This window comes from Phaenicophaeus curvirostris, chromosome 5, assembly GCF_032191515.1.
Source record: "Phaenicophaeus curvirostris isolate KB17595 chromosome 5, BPBGC_Pcur_1.0, whole genome shotgun sequence".
Taxonomy (NCBI): domain Eukaryota; kingdom Metazoa; phylum Chordata; class Aves; order Cuculiformes; family Cuculidae; genus Phaenicophaeus; species Phaenicophaeus curvirostris.
This window is the reverse complement of record NC_091396.1, coordinates 44,888,407-44,906,550: the sequence shown is the minus strand read 5'-3', so window position 1 is coordinate 44,906,550 and position 18,144 is coordinate 44,888,407. Positions and strand designations below refer to the sequence as shown.

The 18,144-nt window shown below is 40.7% G+C and overlaps 2 protein-coding genes across 7 annotated transcripts in view; both read right to left on the bottom strand.

Annotated features, from left to right (window-relative positions):
* ESRRB (estrogen related receptor beta) overlaps positions 1 to 3,695 on the bottom strand; it is a 172,181-nt gene extending 168,486 nt beyond the window's left edge. Inside the window, exon 1 of the mRNA XM_069858610.1 lies at positions 1,583 to 3,695. The gene's annotated coding sequence lies outside the window, so the exon portion shown is untranslated. The remainder of the gene's footprint in view (positions 1 to 1,582) is intronic.
* Positions 3,696 to 5,523: 1,828 nt separating this feature from the next.
* The window catches only part of GPATCH2L (G-patch domain containing 2 like), a 41,784-nt gene continuing 29,163 nt past the window's right edge, over positions 5,524 to 18,144 (bottom strand). For 5 of the 6 annotated variants that reach the window (XM_069858601.1, XM_069858602.1, XM_069858603.1 and 2 more), the window contains exons 10-12: positions 16,660 to 16,896; positions 13,097 to 16,529; positions 5,524 to 13,059 (exon numbers count right to left, since the gene is read on the bottom strand). In XM_069858601.1, the coding sequence (XP_069714702.1) occupies positions 16,724 to 16,896 (173 nt within the window). In that variant the 3' untranslated portion in view covers positions 5,524 to 13,059; positions 13,097 to 16,529; positions 16,660 to 16,723. Of the gene's footprint in view, positions 13,060 to 13,096; positions 16,530 to 16,659; positions 16,897 to 18,144 lie in introns of those variants that run through there. The other variant, XM_069858604.1, reaches the window with a different exon arrangement.

Below are 18,144 nucleotides of genomic sequence, written 5' to 3'. Positions count from 1 at the left end.
AGCTAAAGTTGGCAACAAAACCCCTAAAGAGACCTGGGAGCAGAGGAGACACAGTTCTTGGTGAGGCTGCTCCAAGTGACTTTACGACCCCCAGAAACACCTTGTATAGCCTTGGACTCTATGGAGTTCCCACAAGCTGCTGAATCCCTGGAGAACATGGGGCAGTGGACACGCAATTGAGCCAAAGTTAAAAGCTTGGTGCTGCCAGCTGAGTGAGTTTCCCTCATTCAAACCACTGTTCCCCAGGACTTCCTTCCAACCCACCCCATCCTCCCAGATCTGTCTTCATGACTTGAGCTGCCTCTGGTGCTCTTCATACACATCAATTGAACCAAATCAACTGAACAAACCATCGGAAATCAAGTAATTTTTTGCAGCTGAAGGGACTGACATGACTCAAAGCCATCTAAGGAGCATCCAAGGTAAGCAGCAGGAGCTTACAGTCAGGCATGGGGAGACACTAGGGTGAACATGGAAGGAGAAGGCTTCCTCTTTCAGCAGAGATGAACTGCTTACCTCACCTCATGGCCTTGCACCCCATACTTAAAGAAAAGAAAACAACCACAAAATTTTAGTCAACTGCAAAGACTTCATAGAGTGCTTTAGGATGTATTTGGACAAAAAAAAGTAGTAGAGAAAAGGAAGGTCAATGCCCTTCCCAATTTCTAATTGCTATAGGATTTCAGTTCCCACAGACACTAAGGTGATGTTGGAAACCCTTTGAGTGCATTGCCCCTGAACTTACTGTCCCAATCTATCCAGCTGTATATGCACTCCATCCTACATTCTCCTCTAATCCTCACTGTACTTCTCAGTTGATTTCAACCTACAGAGCCCTTCTGGCTTCAGAGCCTGAGTCCCTTCCTCCCCCCTAGTATTCAGCTGTTTCCTCAGACTCTGGGGCCAGGAGTTCCATAGTTACTTGTGTTACAGCCTCATGAGAGATTTTAGCTGTTCCCTTGCCTTAGAAACTTTATTAGCATCAATCTGTTTGTCATTTTCCAAATGAACACCCTGCATTAAGATACATGCAGTTTTAGCCCTCCAAACATTGAGCAGATTTTAACTCTGTGGAAAGACAGAAGATCTGGAGTCCATTGACCTTCACACACCATCACCAAGTCCACCTTTCACTCAGGCTTATGTTTAATGAGATGACATGAAGTGCCTAAGTAATGGGGTATAGTATTCCTATGATTATAAACTGCCCAAGCAAAGGCCTAGTCCAGCCTGTCTCTTTTTCCTCCTTTATCCTGCCCTTTGTGTCTCACAGTTTTGCCCCTTTGCCCTTGTTCTGACTATTCCCTGATCCACCCATCAGGTGACAATTTGAATTTTAAAGCCATTTACTCTCCAAAAGGTGCATAATCAGATTTTTATCCTGTACTTTTCTGATGTGACTTTTTTATTATGACATCATTACTGACCCATAATAAGGATGTAAATGCTCACTTTAATGTCTATTACCAGTATCTGCAGATGCATATAAAATTATAGTATCATCACATAACTACATATTAACCTCTTGAGCTCCATGACAGACAAACTCTCCTGGGAACACTGTACTCCAGTTCTCAGTTACTAGCAGCAGTTCAGTGATAGCAGAAGTTGTATTCATCCATATCCTAAACACTCAAGGTGCTTGCTGAATGATAGAGGGTAGTCATATTCTAAATACACCAGTTCTGGTGTTTCCAGTTGCCAGCTGTTTGTAACAAGCATTTGGGTCCCTCCTAGGAACAAATACACAGTTATATTTAAGTATACATACAGGTGGGATGTAGCTTACTCAAAAGAAAATTGTGGTTTTCAGCAAAGTTGTTTGAGTCACATGCACAATCATCACTTTACCCACAGCAATTAGCAGACAGAAGATAATGTCACATACCACGTGACATTTTTTATGCTTCTACTGAGCAAACAAGGCACTTTGCTCAGAAAATGCCTATTTAGCACAGGTGTAAAAATGCGATGTGTGAGCAAGGAATAATGCGGTCCACAATACTTTATTACAAGGATAAGGATACCACAAGTGCAGCCACCTGCCCAGTATTAAAATAGTATTCTTCATAGAAATTCACACATTCTGCTTTTCATCTTTCAGGTTAATGGCATCTGTTTACATCAGAAATTGGGTATTCAGCTGTGAACAGAGCCTGGCAACTCATGTCTGACGCAAGAATCCTACAGAAACCTGGAGAGGGAGGCTGGCTGTGTTTTTTTAAAAAAAAAGATCTAGACCTGAGAGTTAATGGGAAGAAACAGAACAAAACACAGGATAATAGAGACAAAGTTTGATACCATTTTTTTCTTTGTACTTTTCTCCTTCTTTCCAATACAGCTCAGTTAGGTGATTGATTCCGGTTCCAAAGAGGGTCTCTGACCCAAGGGCATTCTTCACAAAATATACACTAAAATTTCCAATATTTTAAAACTTGAATTGGGCATTAACAGGCAGCTTATAATTTGTTAAATAACAACCAGGTTTTCTGCACTGGATAGTCACTACTTTGGAGTTTAGGGAAGAGAATCAGAGGGCAAGACTTGAAAATATCAGTGCAAGGCATGAGTTAATAGCCATGTCATCATATGATGTTCAGGTAAAGGATATAAAGTGTAATTGTTCAAGAGCAAGTTTTCACCTACCTATTGCTCTTTCTCAAGTTGTAGACAAGCTATTTCACAGCAGATCCTCTGTGATATTATGCATTTGGGCTGCTCCTCCACTTTTAGTTCCTTTGAAGTCTAGGAAACAGACATTTCCGGAGACAAAGCATGTTTTGGGAAGCTAAAATACTCTATAAGGAAACCCCAATATTAAGTGAATACATATGAGAAACTACTGGCTAAAAAATAAATAAAATCTATCTATCCATACATCCATATCTGGTTACAGATAAAATTACTCAAAAATAAAAAAATTAACTGCCATCCTAATTTATCCCTTTGCATACACATTACAATACCTGCAAATCAAACGATCACACAGTTTATTTTCTGTAATACTCTGGCTTAATACAGAGCACAGAAGATGCACCTCTGGAAAGGTGAGGGCTGAGAGCTAAAGGAGATTCATAGAATCATAGGGTCTGTCTAATTTGCTGCTCAAGACAGAAAGAATGAAGCAGGAAACTATCACAGCAAGATTCTTGCAATGAAAGCAATCGACCACCAGCCCTGGAGAGTGATGCCTACTGGTTGCCTGCCCTCCAATATCAGAGAAGATGGAGAGAGACCAGCAATGAGGAGAGTGCTCCTCACCTCACCAGTAATTGCAGCTGGACTTGCAGAAGTTCTGAGCACTCATAGCTGCTGTGGAATTTTGTTGGAAATCTGATTTGAACCTAAAAAAGGCTAGAAAGTAAGCCGTTCCAAATTGCCAGTGCCTGGGTATCTCATCTTGGGCCCCTCAAATTCAGAGATAACTTGGCGTTTTTTCTTCAATCATTATGTCTTAAAGTCCCCATTTATACAATAAGGGTGACAATAACATCCAAATTCTCAGCACATAAACAAATTCATTAACATTCTAAGCTGCCATAGCAGGAGGTACTCTGAAGACATGGCAACAAGGAAACTTTTTCTTCCCTTTTCAGAGTGGTACCTGGGTGCTGTGCAGTAAGTCAAACTTGAAGTCCATCTAAATGAAGGGAAAAATAAAAGCTAAACCCAAGCAGCTGTACATTCAGATAGTCTCAACCCTTCTACCTTGACTGAGGCTGGAACCTAGTATGAAAGTTGGGGACAGGGAATGAGATGGGACACAGAACCCTCAAACCCAACAACAAATCATGCAACTGGTTGACTGCATTGTACTCTGCACGCACAAGGGTGTGGATTACAGCAACACCGATCACTTGAACTGTAGCCTTACTTGTCAAGAGCAAGCAAACTTTCCAATTTGTTTTCTTTCTTACTGGAGGTGGGGGGTATGGGGATATGTGTGTGATAAAGGTGGTGCTTGTTTAAATGTCTAAATAAATATGTAAACACAGGAATCCTGTGCCTTAAGAGTCATGCAGCCTACAAATGTGGTCAGGAGGGTGGGAAATGTCACTAGCCCCAGCACAGCCCAGTGGCAGCCCCTGTGCAGCTTGAGTGCAGGGCACTAGCTGCACCTCATGGTCCCTCTCCCCTCTCCTGGGAATCAGACCCTGCATGCCTCACTCCTTGCTGTCTCCACAGTACCTGAAAGAACCAGCAATGGATAAAAGGCTCATGAAAGCTCCCCTTGTTGCTCTTGTTCATATAGACTCCTTTCATGGTGACCCTGGACAGCCGGGAAAGAAAGCACAAGAGTTCTTTCACTCACCATACAACACTCGGAATTAAGAGCATCTTCACCTCAGGTTTTTTCAAAATAGGAACACATGTTTCCCCATGGTGGGGGTCTGGGCGAGTCCAAGCACCTGCAAATTCTGTGGTAAAGGAGGATGAAGAGGAGTCCTAAGGCGATGATGGTAAACCCCTCAGGAAGCTGGTGTCAAAAATTATTAGAAAAACATCAGTGTCAGTGCTGGCATTAGTTTAGAAGAGCTATTAGTTTGCCATCACTGCCCCTGCAGGCAGTCTGTGAAGAAGAAGCTATGACACTTCTCAAACTAAGATTTCTCCAACTAGGTGCAATTTTTAAAGTGTTTTTTGCAGAACATATGCACTTCATCTGTCTAACGGCAGCAGCTCCTGACTAAGATCTACTCTTGTTCTCATCTTTCTCCCTCTACCTCTCTGTTGCTCCCCTACTAGAAATGAATGAAATTAACGTCATTTTGAAACTCTACAGTTTTATTAAAAATCTATTATCAAGTATCTGCTCTTACTGGGAAGTACTTTTACTTCAGTAGAAAACAAATCTTGTACCCCTAGATTTGAATTACTCTTTATGTAGATGTGATAAATCCTCCATTACTATGTAGCAAGTATTTTTGTATTCATTTGCAGTTCCAGTTGATTCTCTAAGCTGAAAAAGTATGAAGCAAGCATAGTCTGAAAAACATCAAAATAGCAAAAAGCCGCCACAGTCAGCCCTGCTACTGAATTTAATAACACCTATTCAAACTGAACTGAGAACATTCTCAGCCATTGGGTCTAAAAGGATGTCTGAACAGGAACAATTCAGCTGTTTTTTTATAGAAATGCCTCCAGTTATCAAATTTAATGTTTTGTTCCTCAAAAAAAAAAAATACTAGTAAGAGGAAGGCTGAATCAGCTCATAGTGATTTTCAGGTATCTGACACTTTTGACTATTACCCATAGTTGATCATGTTTACCAAATCTGGGCACTTCCCATAAGGGAAACTCTTGCCAAGAGCTCTTCTCTCCTTGCTCCCAATAAAAACCAGCACATTTCACCAGCAACACTTCCAAATTCTCACAGGTGCAGCCTGCAGATAAGAGGAAAATCATCACTTTAGAAAACTTGGGAACTCCCTCTCCCTCCAGTATAGCATTGAGAACTTGAAGCAATTTTCAAAGTATTTTGACTTTTTTTTTTTTTTAAAAAAGCATTCGATCAACTTGGCATCAATTTTTTTACAATTTATTGTTTGGAATAGTTAGTGGAGAGAGAGTCCTGTTTACCTTCCACAAGTATGCATAGCTATCAATACTGACATACAAACACATGCAAAAGAAATAATTCAAAGTCCACTGCTCATTTGATCTTTGAAACCACTGACAAAAAAGAATAGTGCCAATGTCTCTTAGAAGGATGTTAGCATTGGCAAAATTAATAGATATCCATTAAACGATTGAGACCAACCTGGGCATTTAAATGAAATCCTTTTTGGGACTGGGCAGATCTGAAGCAGTGACTTAGAAGTGAAAGGCTACTTAAGAAACTCAGGAATTGATACAAATTCCAAACAGGAGGCACCTCACTTGTCTAGAGACAAAGTCATGATAAACTGGGAAACAAACAAAATCATTGCAAAAGACCCAAAGAATAGACATGATGAATTACCTTAAATCTTTCACTCCAGTTTGCAATTCAAAGGAAAAAAAACATCTTAACTCCCTATAGACCTTCAGGTTACAGTTTATACTTAAGGAAATGGTCAAGGAAGCATGCAGATTAATGGACATTCGAATACTGTAAATCTAGTGAAGCCTCCTCTCTCAACTCAATTCGCTTTATATCAGATAAAATGCTTCTTTCATATATTGATTTATTTCCAGTTTCCATAATCAGAACAAAGATTTTGCAAGAGCCTCATTCAGCGAATACACATCGTGTTTAAGACAGAGGAATACAAGCAAGAAATCTTCCTTATTTGCATATTACCCTCAAAGCAGAGCCCTAGGAACCCAGAGACTAATTCCTATCAAACAGTTCAATCTTATGACCACATAAAACATTTGGGACATGTACAATGCAGGTCTTTAAAGATTTTGAGTAGATCTGTTTGTGAACTATCCCTAGGTAAGCCCCCTAGGACAGGAGGAGGAAGATAGAATGCAACCAATGATTGCCTTGGCTAACTGTCTAGTGTTACCAAGCTTCAGAGAAAATTCAATGGCTTCAGCAGCCCCCAGGTGCTCTGGTCCGGCTGGGTCAGTCTCAGTTCAGGGCACTCTTAGAAGAGCTTCAAGCAACGAGGTCTCACATGCACCAATCTGGGCAACAAAAACGAATGCTAGCATGGGACATTAATGCAATGTCCAGGACATAGAGATCTGAAGCAACAATTCAAATGTGGCACTATTCCATCAATGGAATTTTACATTCATTTTAAAACACAAGTACAGCATAATGTATTTCAAAACTGAAAAAGCTAAACAATTAATTGCTCCCTAATATTAGGCGACATACTACCAGAAAATTGCTTCCTCCAGTCACGCTTCTCACAGATGAGTGCAGAAGAGCTCTTTCACTTGGAGAAACCTATCATCTGTTCCTTTTGTCCAACAGCGAAGGCTACAGGCAACCAAAAGGGCACCCCTACATGGAGGCATCTTCCTTATATGCCATGAGAGAGAAAAGCAGAAGCATCTGCTATAGAGATTAAGAAAGATATTGCATACTTTTTTGGCAATTATCCTATCAAGGTAATAAGCCCAATGATGCTCTCCCTCATGTGTTTCTGATTTCAGTGCAATGTGGAGGCAGTTCACACAGCTAAGCAAAGGAATTGAGACAGAACCGCTGAAGCTGAGCATGGACACAGGGAACACTACTCTAAGACAGGAGAACTCTGCCCGCCAGTAAAGCATGAAAGGGGGAATTGTCACCAAAGATGCTCTTCAACTGAGTGATCATCTAGGTTCTGAAGATTGCACACTCATACATTATTATACTACTCACAAATAAACTGGCACACAGAAATGATGCTTCATTTCAGTTGGCACAGATACATTTTTTTCTCACCTCAGGTTGCCATGCAAATTTCCTGATCATCTTTTGGTAGCACCATAAAACTTCCATCAGCATGACTTCTCCCTGGGTTTGCCAAAACACCTCCCAGTTTTCAACAGATCTCTATACTGTAGGGGAAAAAAAAAGTCTTTTGTCTTCTCTAAGGTTCTAAACCAGAAGCAACTACCTTTTCATGTAGACTGTCCTTCACTATAAAACTGACCATTCAATGCCTTTTAGATGCCTCTGTATTTATTTCAATGCCTTTTATTTGGCTTTAACATTCCTTCCATAAAGCTGCTGTCCTCAATTTGATACGTGAAGATACAGAGAAGCTACAGTTTCCTACAGCACTTTGTTCAAATGGTTAATCTGTCATCATTGCTAAAAGATCACACACCATTTCTAACGTGAATTCATCTGGCTTTAACTTCAAGTTCATTTTTCTGCCCATCTGCACAAGACAAGAGATGCTTTATTACCTAATATTTCCTTTTCCACAAAGGACTTTCTACTACACAAGCAAGACACATCTGATCACCTCCTGATAAAACTAAACAGACTCAACTCTTCGGTATTCCGAATTATAAAAACTGCCAGTCTAAATTTGGCCTGTAATACTGCTAAAGGAAAACCAATGCCTTTCAGAACTTAAAAAAAAAAAAAAAAGATTATTCTTACTTTCTAGGATCTTATGCATTGAAAAGCAGTGGTAAGAACTTTAGATTTGGAGTCAATTGCCTAAATATCACATTTATGGTAGTGTTACAGCAGTGTTTGTTCAGCGAGGGCTAGCATGATGTTTGGATATACAACTGTATGAAGCCTCAACAGCAACAGGCAAGCAACGTTCCTCCTTCTGTAAAGAATACTTTAAGTGTAGACACTAGAAGTGAATGTGGATAGACGTGGAGTACCGGGGATTTTCATGCAGGAGCAAAACTAAAAGTTAAGTGATAAGTTCTACAGCATGAAGCTTATGAAAAATTACTTATACAGGTTAGTGGACTACATAGACTTGTGGACTGGGTGTAGGTAGTTACACATGACAAACACACCTAATTGTAAAGGATGAATGGGACTTTTCAAACTTGCTGAAAAAAAAGCACAGCAAGAAGCAATGTCACAATGTTGATATTAGGAAAACTCTGTTCCAAGAGAAGATGCAGTTTCCTTATAAACAGGGTAATTAACAAGAAAACCAATTACCAAGAGAGATGTTACTTGATATTTTTAAAGTCAGACACTTGCCCTTCTAAAAATATAATTAAATTCAGTTGCAGGATAAATACTGTAGCCAAAAGGTTCACAAAAATTTTCTCCAGCCTTGACAAAAGATTTTTTTAAATCCTTTTGAGACAGGACACTGAGCTAAGAGAACAAAAAAGGCAAGTATCACTCACTAACTACTTCATCTTTACAGTAACCCCCAGGCATCCAAATCCAGCCACTGTGAGAGACAGGCTACCAAGCCAGACAGACCTTTGGTCTGACCCAGTGCAGTCTTTCTTATGCTGTTCATCCCATTTCCTTCAAAGGTTACAAGGAAAAGAGAGCAGCTTTGCAAAACCCTGATCATCCTCATAATGCTGGTAGCTTTGCTTTAAGACAATGAATGCTCTAGGTCACACATGCAGGGCTCAGTAGTACTTTTTTTGATTATTATCTGCAGAGATACATATACATATATATGCATATGCAGATATATATATATTGCATCTTTCTCTAGTATAACAGGCTGTGCCAGTCCATTTTCCACTTTTAGCAATTCTTTGAGATGGTACAAGAATTCGCTTTTCCTGGTATGGCAGTTAATGCATCTTTGTCAACTCTCTAGAGTCACACTAACAGCCAAATTTGCATTTGGGAAGGCATTTTACCTACGTTAAAGTTGAGAAGGATGTTGAAAGTCTCCTTTGTGTCCACAACATAAGCCTGCATGTCACTTGTGTGAGGGACAGTCACGCACCAGCCTCCCTGCACCTGCCTATAGCACAGTTTACTTTCTTAAGAATAAGATGCTTTGGTATAATTAAGATATTATGTTCTCTATGCTGAGTTCAATCCTTGTACTGGGTAAAAGTTAATTGCCCAAGATAATTGTCTTGCCTTCTGTATAGAATGGCCTCTTATGCTTTATGCCTTAGAAGCACTGCTGTAAAGTATTTCTCCTATATTTGATGGTACAAAAGCAGGATGTCTCGAAGCACAAAACACATATCGGAACAAATAGCAAGGGACAAGAAGTTTATCCTCCTTTGATAGTTTCCTAACAGACTATTAAAATGTGTTTTCTGAAAAAATGACTGGTGGCATCCTTTACTTTTTCTTCACTGAAACATTCTCTGGTTATGAAAATATTCCTCAACACAACAAAGCAAAGTTCTTTCCATTTTACGTAATTCCTTTTCAATATCCAGGCACAGACATTGTTTTTTGTAGCATCTTCTTTCTTCAGTACAAAAGTGGTTACAATAAAAGAGGCACTGACCAGGTCTTTGCAACATCCAAGAAGTAACAGCATGAGTTTCTACAGTTGGAAGGACAATGCTAACCATCTCAATATCATTATTCAGGAACACTGGCAAGACACACCTCTGCGTACCACAATTATGAAGCTAATCTATCATTCACTAGCACTAGTCCCAGCCTCTTCTCCAGCTACTGTTTTCTTGCCTTCTTCACACTTTATTATAGCTTAGCCTAAAATCATAAATCCATGGGGCCAGAAACTACATCCCTTTCATTCACATTTCTCCAGTAGCTACTGAACCAGACATTAAGCCTCACTAGAGCTCAGTGGAAACATGTAAAGAATAACTAGGAAATGTCCTCCTCCCAGCTCTTGATTTCTCTTTAACTGAATGTCCATCTTCTCCCTGTACATAAAAAAAGCCCTGTTTGCAAAAGTATGACAGAGATCAATTTTATAAGGACATCTATGAAAAATTGTGGCAATTGCAAGAGGTTGCCAATGACAGTGTAGGGTATGTATCACATTATTTTTCTAAAAATGCAGGAAAGAGGATCTGGGGAAGGAGAGGCTAGTGAGCCCTACCTTGGCCTCTTGTAGCTTCATGAAGCAAGTTCTGGAAGCCATTTCCAGGCACCCAAAGGACCAGAAGGTGACTAGGAACAGGCAGCCAGATTAAATGAGGGTAATGTCACGCCTATGAACCTGACTGCCTTCTGTGATGAAATGACAGACTCTGTAGATATGCAGAAGGCAGTGGATACTGTTTACATTGACTTCAGTAAGCCTCTTGATGCAGTCTCTCTTGGCATCCTTATAGTCAAATGAGGGAACTATGGACCGGATGCCATCCAGTGAGAAACTGGCTGAACTGTCAGGCTCAAATAATGATCCATTATTTGAAGCCTGTATGATGGCCAGTTATGAAAAGCATCCCTCAGAAGACTACACTGGACTTGATATTGTTCAGCAATCGTTGGTGATCTGGTGGATCACTAGAACAGAACTGGATCACTAAACAGCACATACTCTCAACAAGATCAGAAATAATGGCGTGCTGAGGAGGGGAGACACTGGTATGGCTGGAGAGTGGGGGTACCAGCCATAAGGAAAAGACAGATCAGAGGAAGGAAAAGACAGAAATCTCACAAAGTTCATGAATAGAGCAGAATAGTTCAGTTGGAAGGGACCTACAATAATCATCTAGTACATCTGCCTGAACATTTCAGGTTTGTCCAAGAGTCAAAGCACATTATTAAGGGCATTGTCCAGATGTCCCTTAAATACTGACAGGCTTAGGGCATCGACCACCTCTCCAAGAAGCCCGTTCCACCGTTCCAGTTCTCTGTATAGAATTGCTTCCTAATGTCCAGTCTAAACTTCCTCAGCAAACTCTGAACCACTCCCGTGCATCCTATCACTAGATACCCAGAAGAGACCAGTACTTCCCTCTCCACCTCCCCTCCTCTCCAAACTATACAAATGCAGAGTCCTTAGCCATTCCCTGTCAGACATGCCTTCCAGCCCTTTCACCAGCTTCATTGTCCACCTCTGGATGCATTCAAGAACCTTCACAACCTTCTTAAATTGTGTAGTCAAGGTGAGGCTACGCCAACACTAAACATAGCACCTCTTTTCAACAGTTCGCTGCACTTTATTTGATGCACCCCAGGATGGGGTTTGCCCTCTTAGCTGCCAAGGCACACTGATGACTCTTATTGAGCCTGCTACCAACCAGCACACCCTCTCCTGTTTCTCCAGGGCTGATCTCCAGCCACACTTCTCCCAATTTATACTTGTGCCTGGCACTACTCCATCCCATGTGCAGAATCTGGCATTTGTTCATGTTAAATTTCATCCCATTAATCATAGCTCAATGCCCCAATCTACCTAAATCCCTCTGCAAGGTCTCTTGTCCCTTCAGCACCTTTCCAGTCTGGTATCACGAGCAAACTTAATAATGGTGCATGGAACTCCTGCATCCAAATCATTGATAAACATATTGAACAGAACTAGCCCTAGAATTGAACCCTGAGGAACACCACTGGTTACTGGTCTCCAGATTTAGCCCCATTCACCATAAACCTTGCAGCCCTACCCTTCAGCTAGTTCTTCACCCAGCACACTGTGAAACTGCTCATCCCACAGCTGAACAACTTGTCTAGAAGGATGCTGTGAAGGGACAGTATTAAAAGCCTTACTAAAATTTAGAAAAACTGTATCCACCACCTTCCTCTCATCCCCTAGATGGGTGACCTTATCATAGAAGAATATCAAGTTAGTTAAATACGGCTTTTCCTTTGTGAACCCACACTGCCTATGCCCAAAGATTGTGTTGTCCTTTAAATACCTATCAATAGCATCCAGTATGATCTTTGCCATAATTTTTCCAGGTACTGAAGTTAGACTAAGAGGTGCGTAGTTTCTTTGGTCTTCCCTCATGTCCTACTTGTAATCTGGAATTACACTGTCTTGCTTTCAGCCAGCAGGGGCCTCCCCAGACTCCCAAGACCTTTGGTAGCAGGGTCCTGCCATCATCTACTAACTCCCTCAGTACTCTGGGATGAATCCCATCGAGCCTCATGGACATATAAGTATCCAACTGATACAACTGGTCCCTTACAATTTCAGCGTCCACAAATGGAAAGTCACTGTTCCCACACTAACAGTCCTCTGACTCAGGGGACTGGGCAGCCCAATGTCTGCCACTGGTAATAAAAACTGAGGCCAAAAAAAAAATTTGAATACCTCCAGTTTTTCTTCATCCCTATTTGTCAGGTGACCATCTTCAACAACTACCAGTCTCATGTTTTCCTTAGACTTTCTCTTGCTATTAACGTACTTCAAAAAGCCTCTCTGGTTGTCTGACACAACACTTGCTGGCTTCAATTTCAGGGAAGCTTTGGCCTTTTATATCTTGTCCCTGCATATGCAAATCAAGCTCTATAATCTTCCTGTGAAGCTTGACCTCGCATCCAGAGATTGTACAATATCTTTTTCCTCCAGAGTTACAAGAAGAGTTCCCTGTTCAGCCAAAGTGGTCTTTTGCAGCACTTGCTTGACTTTAAGCACAAAGGGATTGCCTGCTCTTGTGCTTTTAAAAGATGGTTCTTTAAAACTGAGCAGCAGACATACCCCTAAACCCTCAAAAGCAGAATCCCAGGGGACCCTGCAAGCTAGCTCACTGAGTAGCTTAGAGTTAGCCCTTTCAAAATCCAGGGCAGCAACTCTGCTGACCATCTTTTTTCATTACATCAAAAATTTTAAACTCAGCCATTTTGTCTTCTCTGTGGTCAAGACAGCCACCTACCATCACATCTCCCACAAATTCTTCTCTATTCACAAATAAAAAGTCTAAGACAACATCTTTCCTAGTTGGCTCACTGAGTACTTGAGACAAGAAATTATCTTCAACATACTTTAGGAGCTTCCCAGACTTGTTTGCCATAGCAGTATGGTATTTTCAGTTGATGTATGGGAAGTTGAAGTCTACTGTAAGGAGAAGGAAAGAACACAATTGGAGAGAAAACAAACCTGGAGAAAGACTGAGGAGGTCTGGTAGACAAGAAGTGGAACATAAGTGAGTTGTGTATTTTCAAAGCAATAATCATATACTGGACTGCCTTTAGTAGAAGCACAGCAACCAAATCAACACATTATTATTCCTTTCTACCCAAGGAATTCACATCTGAAGCACCATGCCCTTCATTGCAAGTACTGCACGAGTGCAGCATGAGTTCTAAGGAATCTGCCTAGACAAAAAGAGACCAAAAAATGCACCTAGTTCACTCATCTAAGAATGCTGTAGATACTCAAATCTGCATCAGGCTACTGAAGTCTGAAGATAACTTTTGATGAATACCCTGGAGTAACAAGATATACGATTCATTTAGCTTGTCTACCACACAGGAGAATCTTACTTGGTTGAGAGCCTGACCAACCTGCAGACGGATTCTGACCTAGAAATAGGAAAGACTGCAAGAACTTGAGTCTCTTGGCACTTCCAGAAAGTTGCCATGGCAGGAAGTATGGCTTACCAAGACAAGGCCTCACACTGTTACTCCTTAGTACTGCAACAGGTACATTCAACCTTTAAAAGCAGAGAAGACCTCCTAAGAGCTTACAACCTAAGTAAGGGCTTAACCAGATGAACAAAGCTACTGACCTCAATAGGAAAATCTGATAAATTATCTTTCCTTGCCCTAAGAGGAAAATGTGAAGTCTGGCAACAACCCCACCCTGCAATGAGCAAGATGAAGGCTGTTGATTACCTAACACTCCAAATATCTTGCTTATATAAGTTTTAAAACTGTCCTGACAATACAGAAGAAACAGAACTACTCTGAACAATACTCAGAATCATAGAATGATTTTGGTTGGAAGGGACCTCAAAGTTAATTCAATTCCAACCCCTGACAGGGGCAGGGACACCTCCCACTAGCTCAGGCTGCCCAAGGCCCCATCCAACCTGGCCTTGAACACCTCCAGGGACGGGTCATCTACAACTTCGCTGTGCAACCTGTGCCAGTGCCTCACTACTCTCATTGTGAAGAATTTCCTCCTTATGTTTAGTCTAAATCTTCCCCTCTCCAATTTATACCAATTCCACCTATTTCTATCACTAGATGCCTTTGTAAAAAGTCCCTCCACATCTCTTGTATGCACCCTTCAGCTACTGGAATGTAGCAAGATATAACAGAATTGGTTTTAAAAAGAGGGACATAAATGCCAAAATTTAAAATTTTAGCTGAACCATCAGTAATCTGAGCAAGGCTGAGACCCAAACCAAGGGAGGATCCTTCACAAGGTCAAAAACACTCAACTGTAAAAAAGCTCTTTTAGAGAATCGCTCCTTGTCACTGAAACAGTCTGCAAGTTAGGTTACAAGACCTCCAATCCTAAAACCTATCTGCAAGATGTCTGAAGAATGTGACCAACTTTTCCCTTCACCATTCATGGGTACTAGAGAGTCAAGCTACTCCCTTCAGATTTACCTTCCCTTTGTTAGTTCTAGATTGCAGGCCCTGCCACTTCCTGTGCTCTTATGTACCATTGCTCCTTTAGAACAGGAACACTCCTCTCCACAAAACCCTCACAGCTTCTCACTCACTCTTTCAGCAAGGTAAAAAGTCCTTCCCTGTTCTAATTAGTTCTAAAATGTACCATCACAAAAAAAAAAAAAAGGTTTTGAGAGGGATTTACAATGACAGATCTGACAGTTTGCTTGGGCTGCGAAATATAAATCCAATTTGGATCTCTCCCCAAGAATAAGTAGGTATTAGGGGATCAGACATGGACAGTGTGTCTGTAGTATAACTGTATTTGTCAATCATGATTTAGTGAGTCATTCAATTTTTGTTTTGTGTATGTTATGACCATTTAACATTTTAATATGGAGTTATATATAAATCACTGCTTTATATCCCCACAATGAAATCTGTCCCTCAGCTATTTGATTTACAAGGGAGAGCAGAACACTGCAGAACCACCAAAGCCACGTAAATTTTGTTACCTACTTAGGTGTGCTAACTGCACCTCCACATTCAAAATTAATTTTACAAGCCTGAATGGTCCTGTCTGAAAGCTTCACTCTGTTAAAAAAGCAAAAAGAGTTCTATGCACACAAATATATCCCGTTTTTAAAGGGCTTAAGAAGCCATGAGGCCACCCGTTCCACGACATACGCTATGCAGGTATATATTCTAAAAACATAGTCCAAAATAAGCTCTAGACAGACTAATTCAAGAGAAGTGCACTGTGATAAAAATTCAAGAAAAGAGAGTGAAGAAATCACTGTCCATATATTCTGCAACACAGGAGGCAATGGGGACCAAGTGGAAGTGCTATGAAGCATTCATGCTGCAAAGCAAAGTACAATCATCAGTAGGTGGAGACACCTCCAGTAGATATAGTAGACAATATTTTTTGTAGGCAGGGAAAACACGAGACGTGGTCTGATCGATACTCAGAGTGCTCTGAACTGAGGTGATACTTTAAATGGCTTTTTTGTTCAATGGCATGTTAACTTCAAAAATAAGTGTCCTTTAGAAACACTGACAGTCATTTCTTAATTTATACATTGAGAAATGGAGGTTTTGTATATCCTCTACCATACTCCAAGGATATTCAAGGGCCCGCGTTCCTTTCCAGGACACCAGCTTGTACATTTATGTCCAAGTAGTTCTCCCAATTCCTTATCCAGTAGGAAATTTAGGAAAGAACATGCAATACACAAACAGGACTAGAGACACTCAGAAGAAAGGAGAAGGAAAAGGTCTAATGGACCATGCTGCCAGTGAACCAATGGCAATTTCTGAATCGACAAGCACCGTATTTGCTTTGCTAAAAGCAACATCATTTGAGTCCATTAGTACACAGCCTGAAAACATTCTGCTAATACAGGATTCAGGTTCTGTGTTTCAGCTTGCTTGCATTCCTCCTCATTCCCCAGCCAAGAAATCCTCCTGGTCTGGAAGAATGCACGGGGAGACTTTCACCTGCCAGAGCGGCAGTGGGACTTTCATCCAAAAAACTCTAAATGCACAAACAAGCATGTCCAGGAGGTGAATAAAGATCTGAAAACCCAAAAGAATCTGTACATGAGCCAGCATATATGAGCTGGCATCAGGGAAAGAGATGAATGCATAATAAATAGAGCAATAACAAGAACACTTTTAAAAGCCACTGCGGTCCCAACACTGATTACCCTTTTTTTTAAATAGATTCACAAACATCATTTAGATATGTGGGGCACACAGATCAGTCTGGATGATGGTACGCAACACGCACCGATACTGAAGATATCACTACTGCCAAACAAGATGTTTGGCAAAGACACACACCAGAGTCAAACACTTCAAAACTCCAGCAAGCTTTTACAGTTGCAATGCTTCCTTTTAGCTGTATCCAGGGCTCTTCTCTGGTGGCATTTTAAAAAAGTTACTGGAGGCAGCAATAGTGGCTTTCTCGGCTGCTGGTGTTTTTCCCGCCCACTCAGAGTTCTGGGATCTCACAGATGGTGTTGCTGGTAGCTCTGACTCTGTTGCATCCATGTGGACAGATAAAGTTGCTGGAATATAAAATTGCAGGGAAGAGGGAATAGAGGAAGAAAGTAGGAAAGAGCAATTAAAAAAAGTGTTAGAACAAGTGGCTTGATAGCAAATGCCTCATTTATACAATTTCTTAAAATAAGGCGTTATTTACTGAGTTCATACAAGCTCCCCTGCCAAATTCCTTTGAAATACACATTCTTGACAGCATTAACACCTTTACCCCAACAATTCTCACTTTCAGAATTCCAAGTTCCCAGTCCATGACCTATAGTTCCATTAGTCAAAGCTCCTGCTGAAAAACAAGAGCCTTACCTGTCCCATACTTAAACTGAATCAATTCAGAATCACTCAACTGAAGATAACTTTATTTCTTCAAAGACTCAATTAGTGCTTTGTCTGGGAATTTCAAAGTGTCTGAAGATTTGGGAAATTTCAGATTGTAAAGCTCAGTTAAAGAGCATCTCCTTCTTACAGAGTAAAGGCAGTACCATGAACTTCCACATATAACCAATAAATCAGCATATTATATAGAGAAGCTACTTGCTAGGCTAGCTTGGAATCCATTCTCACTTTCTCAATACAATCACTGCTTCAAAACAGGACAGGCTACAATGAGCAAGAGATATCCAGATCCATATCTCAACCCAACAGTCACCCAAATTTCCAAAAGGACAGTTGGAAATCAAGAGATAGGAGATTTTACTCTCATTCTCAATCTTTACAAGCAGAACAGGGCAGGATAAAGAAGGTGTAATTGCCACAGAAGTCTTCAGGGCAACCAGAACATTTTGAACAAGTAACTGCCCCAGTACAAAACACATCTCTTTTTCATTGTATTCTCATAACACATAATAGTTGTTTGTGTGTTTTTATTACAAGTTGCATCTGCTGCTCTGTAGTGGATGAAGGATAAAGAGGCCATAACAAGCCTCAACTAGAGAAATGATTGCTTTGAAATTTAAATAAACAGCTGGTTCAATGCTTGAGATTCCCCACTCAGTAGATATGGAACCCCAATGATCCTGCTTCCAAAACAGTGAGTCATTCCCATGCAACCACAACAGCACAGCTGGTAACAGTACATTGTGTATTTTACCTATCACCCATCAACTTTCTTTATCTGAAGGTCATATGAAATGTGCAAACAAATTTTAACTTAAAGTCCTTAAGCTAATAATCACCACCAGTAACACACTACGGGCCCCTCACTAGCAGCCTCCCCACTCATGTTCTCCATCTTTGCTCATAAAAAGAAAAAACTCAAA